Below are 4,635 nucleotides of genomic sequence, written 5' to 3' on the forward strand. Positions count from 1 at the left end.
TTCGCTCACCGATAACGGAATGGACGCAGAAAATTTAAGTGATGGTATCGTAATTTTTCACAGGAGATTCAGATAAACATTACGGAATGTTGTGGAAAAGTTCCGTGACAGTTCCGTAAAATTTCCTACAACCACATTTCGCTCCGGAATTACGGAAAAGATACGTAATTTTTATTGAATATTTTCCTCCGTGTTGATAAATTGCTCCCAATGACTCGATTTCTAAGATGTTCACCGATAAATGTGGATGTCGGACAGCATCTTATCAAAAATCATTTTTCCTGACCATCAACACGTCTTATCTAGTTATCTAATTTTACGTGACAACGACTCAGCATTTCGTACAATACGGGGTATTGTTTTTCATAAGAAATGGTATAACTATTCGTTATTTTGCGGTGAATTTCTGTTTTATTTTTCGAGTGAAGTAGAAAGGAAAAATCTTGCGAATTCCGGTATCACAGATACAGTCACATGGAAATTTTCCTCCCGAAGGGAAGCATTGTATTTGTCAAATCCGAAATTTCCTATTTTTAGTGTCAGAATAAAGAATTTTGGCATCAGGAGTTTGAATATGCTATTTTTAAACCATGTCCGGATGTATGTACGTGAGTGTACGTGACCCATCGTTTTTCGATGATAACTGAAGAAATAATTGTTTAAATGAATCCAATTGTGATTTAAAATATTCCTTCCAATGCCATCTTGACAGAGTTTAATCATAGTGACCATGAGTTTGATTGCGCCATTCGTTGTTGAAAAAAAAATATTTTGAAAACAATATTCAGGGACAGATCAGAAATTTTAACGTTGAGACAATGTTGACTACGAATGTTGGGGCAATGCTGAATTCAATGAATACTGGTCAATACTCAAAATCAACTGGAACCGTTCTACCGCTTCTCTACTGATATATAAACTATGGTGTGACGGAATTTCTTGAAATTTCAGTCACAGCGTCAACTGAATTTTCGATGTTGTGAGATTGAATTCAATTTCAAATCAAAAGCGAAAATTCATGAAAATTGTTTTTTCGTGTTAAATAATCATTGATTTTTCAATGAAAGCTTGAATTTTTGAACTCATCGTGAAAATTGAATATCACATACAATTCAATTTTTGATAGATCGAGAATTCAGTTATTGCCTGAATTTTCAAAATTTTCAAGGTTTTTCAGTGCCGTAAGGATCTCAAAATCGAGACCCTGATAGATCAAACCCAGAGGTAACTCTGGGTCAATTCTGGGTTTATGGAAAAAACCTAGCGAAGAAAGGGAGAAACTCTGGGAAATTTCCATGAACCCAGAGTTAACCCAGAAATAACTCTGGGTTTTATTCATCAGGGAAATTGCTTGAATATTCAAGAAATTAACTAATTTATCAACGAAGAAATAAACAAAAGTTTCATGTAACTTTGTCGTTATTAAAAATTTCAAGCTTTTTCACTTGAAATTCCAAGAGTGATTTTCTAACAGCGTACACAGCAAAAACGAAAGTCTGAATTTCGTGTTTTCGTATTTTTTTTACACCTTTTGTAGACCTTTTTTAGACACTAAAAAACGTTTGAATAAAATCAAAATTTGTCTGAATTTCAAACATGAATTAAGATGTTTGGGCAACTGTTCGTCTCAACTTCAGACCAATTTTCATTGTATTAGACATTTTTAATGTCTGAAAAGTCTCCAAAAGGTGTGTAAAATTTAGACATTCGCTTTGGCTGCATAGAATTTGTCTAAAAAATGTTCGCACTGAAAGAAAAAATTAGTTATTGTTAACCAATGGATTTGGTTGAAGTCTAGGGTCTATCCGGTCTCACCAAATATTCACTCGTTAATAGTTAACAAATGCATATTTGAGGAGCCTTCACGGAGAGAAATATTCAAGAAAAATTACGGAACATTTCACGTAATCNTTTGAAATAACCAGAAATATGTCGCAAGGAGGCCGAACACAATTGACTGCTCAGTTTTTTGTAAAAGAAATCATTAAACATATAATTTGTACAGCGGCTTATGGGAGTCGGTTTTCAACTGTTCAGTATGAGCATCGACAATGTAAAAACAATGCAAATACCCATCGATCACATTCCAAGAATATACCTCTGCAATTCAATAATCAAACAATTAAACATATTTCAATAGAATAAGTTGTATAGGAGAGTGGAATTCAATTGATTTTTTCTATTAAATATTTTCCACTAACCATTTTTTATTTTAAAAAACGCGTAGATAAGCTATGGAAATTTCCAATACAATCGGTCGAGGACTGAAAGGATTTTCAATAAAAGTCCACTAGAATTTTCTTGAAGATTCGCTACGTTTTTCTACGAAATTTTTTGATAGGTGTAATAAATTTCATAGCTTCAACAAGTCATTATCGTTTGATTACCGTGGAAGGCCTTGGCCGAGAATGCAGCAGCGATGAATGTTGCGAAGAACAATACCGTAGACATCATGCACAGGGCTAATCGCAGGTTTATGACGAGTGGAGCGGGGCCGAGAGGTTGCATTTTGTAAGAAATAATTGCCTGAAACGAGATAAATTTCTTTTATGGGCGATTATCGGAGGAAAAATTCCATCGCTTGGAATATTTTATGGAGAAAATCAATAGGTTTTGATTTTTCTTGACATCTTATTCAATTGGGATGTTTCCTGTAGAACTTCCTCGGCTCAAATTTTCCAAGTTTTTTCTGTTTTTATTTATGTAATGAGAGAAAGAAAAAATGGAGTGAGAAAAAATTGATAAATTTTTATCGAGGAATTCCTATAGAAAACATCTCAATAGAATAAATTGAATAGAAAGATCGAATTCTACTGACTTTTTCAATAAAAAATAGTTTCTATTAAAAAAAAGAAAAATAGAAACTATTTTTTATTTTACTTCTGATCCAGCACCCGATGCATAATTTTAATTTTTTATTATTTTTTTTATTTGTTAATTTTTTTTTCATTTCTGTTTCATTTTTCAAAATTTTTTTCTGTTTTTTTTTTCAATTAAAAAACAGGGAAAATGGAAACTATTTCTTATTTTATTCAATTTTTCGGTAGAATCAACGAAAAATTATTAGAATTTTCAATAGAAGTTCAATAAAAATCGAATAAAATTTCCTAGCGAATGCACTAGGTTTTCCCATGATTTTTTCTGGTGGATGTTGACCTTTTGTGAAAGGAATACGTCAATAACCTCTGATTATCCGTACAAAAGAAAATTGTTAACAATCCGAGAACGACCGGAACTAAGTCATTGTCCGAATCGATAAGAATTCTTTCTCCTGCGATTAAATGCAAGATAAAAAAAAATTGATCGATTTTATCGGTGATACATGCCTGCAGCCAAATATAGACTGTGCCTCCCCCGAAAGCCGCGATGGCCCCGATGAGGTGAACACTGAGGACCGAGGTTTCCTGGAAATTAGCGACCACTGAGATGCCCAGTGTCGATATAAGTCCAACTGCAAATGCGACTCTATTCAACCTCTGCCAGTAATGGGGCATTTGAGACGACACCAGCAGCTCCTTCAGTTGAGCGTGTCGGATGTACACCACGAGGGCCACTGGAAAATTCCCGTGATTAGGGCTTAGGGGAGAGTGACCTTCACCTAAACTCTTTAATTATTTCTCTCTCGTTGGAACACGACATTTTTACGTCATCGGAAATAGTGCAGACAAATTTTCTAGAAAATTCTATTAGCACAACTTTTATCAAAATCGCGCAACGTTTCTACGTTTTTTTTTTTGCAAATCGAACATGTTCAGTAGATAATATTTCACACAACTTATTCTGTTGAGATATTTTCTACGGAAATTCCTCAGCCGAAATTTTCCAAGATTTTTTGATTCATTTTTTTATGAAAAGAGAAAGAATTGAGTGAAAAATAGTGGGGGAGGGTGCCCTATGCACTGTTAGAAAATTACTCTTGAAATTTCAAGTAAAAAATCTTGAGATTTTTAACATTCACTCATTCACACGAAATTTTCATGTATTTTGTTATTGAAAAATCAGTTGAATTCTGGAGTATTCAATGGAATTGCAATTTTCAGATCCACATGATAATAAAAATTATTAAGTCATTTGAAAATTCAGACAACAATTTCCCTGGATTTTCAATTTTCAATCCAAATTTTCCAGAAAATTCTATTAGCACAACTTTTATAACAATCGCGCAAAGTTTCTACGTTTTTTTTTTTGCAAATCGAACATGTTCAGTAGATAATATTTCACACAACTTATTCTGTTGAGATATTTTCTACGAAAATTCCTCGGCCGAAATTTTCCAAGATTTTTTGTTTCATGTTTTTACGAAAAGAGAAAGAATTGAGTAAAAAGTAGTAGGGGAGGGTGCCCTATACACTGTTAGAAAATTACTCTTGAAATTTCAAGTAAAAAATCTTGAGATTTTTAACATTCACTCATTCACACGAAATTTTCATGTATTTTGTTATTGAAAAATCAGTTGAATTCTGGAGTATTCAATGGAATTGCAATTTTCAGATCCACATGATAATGAAAATTATTAAGTCATTTGAAAATTCAAACAACAATTTCCCTGAATTTTCAATTTTCAATCCAAATTTTCCAGAAAATTCTATTAGCACAACTTTTATAAAAATCGCGCAACGTTTCTACGTTTTTTTT

At 33.0% G+C, this 4,635-nt stretch overlaps 1 protein-coding gene across 1 annotated transcript in view; it reads right to left on the reverse strand.

The window, feature by feature from the left end:
* LOC107037636 (DNA damage-regulated autophagy modulator protein 2) overlaps positions 1 to 4,635 on the reverse strand; it is a 17,951-nt gene that overhangs the window by 8,635 nt on the left and 4,681 nt on the right. Inside the window, exons 3-4 of the mRNA XM_015256282.1 lie at positions 3,327 to 3,553; positions 2,388 to 2,526 (exon numbers count right to left, since the gene is read on the reverse strand). Coding sequence (XP_015111768.1) covers positions 2,388 to 2,526; positions 3,327 to 3,553 — 366 coding nt within the window. The remainder of the gene's footprint in view (positions 1 to 2,387; positions 2,527 to 3,326; positions 3,554 to 4,635) is intronic.

Source organism: Diachasma alloeum, unplaced genomic scaffold (assembly GCF_001412515.2).
Source record: "Diachasma alloeum isolate Michigan unplaced genomic scaffold, Dall2.0 Dall_scaffold_00269, whole genome shotgun sequence".
In the NCBI taxonomy this organism is placed as follows: Eukaryota; Metazoa; Arthropoda; class Insecta; order Hymenoptera; family Braconidae; genus Diachasma; species Diachasma alloeum.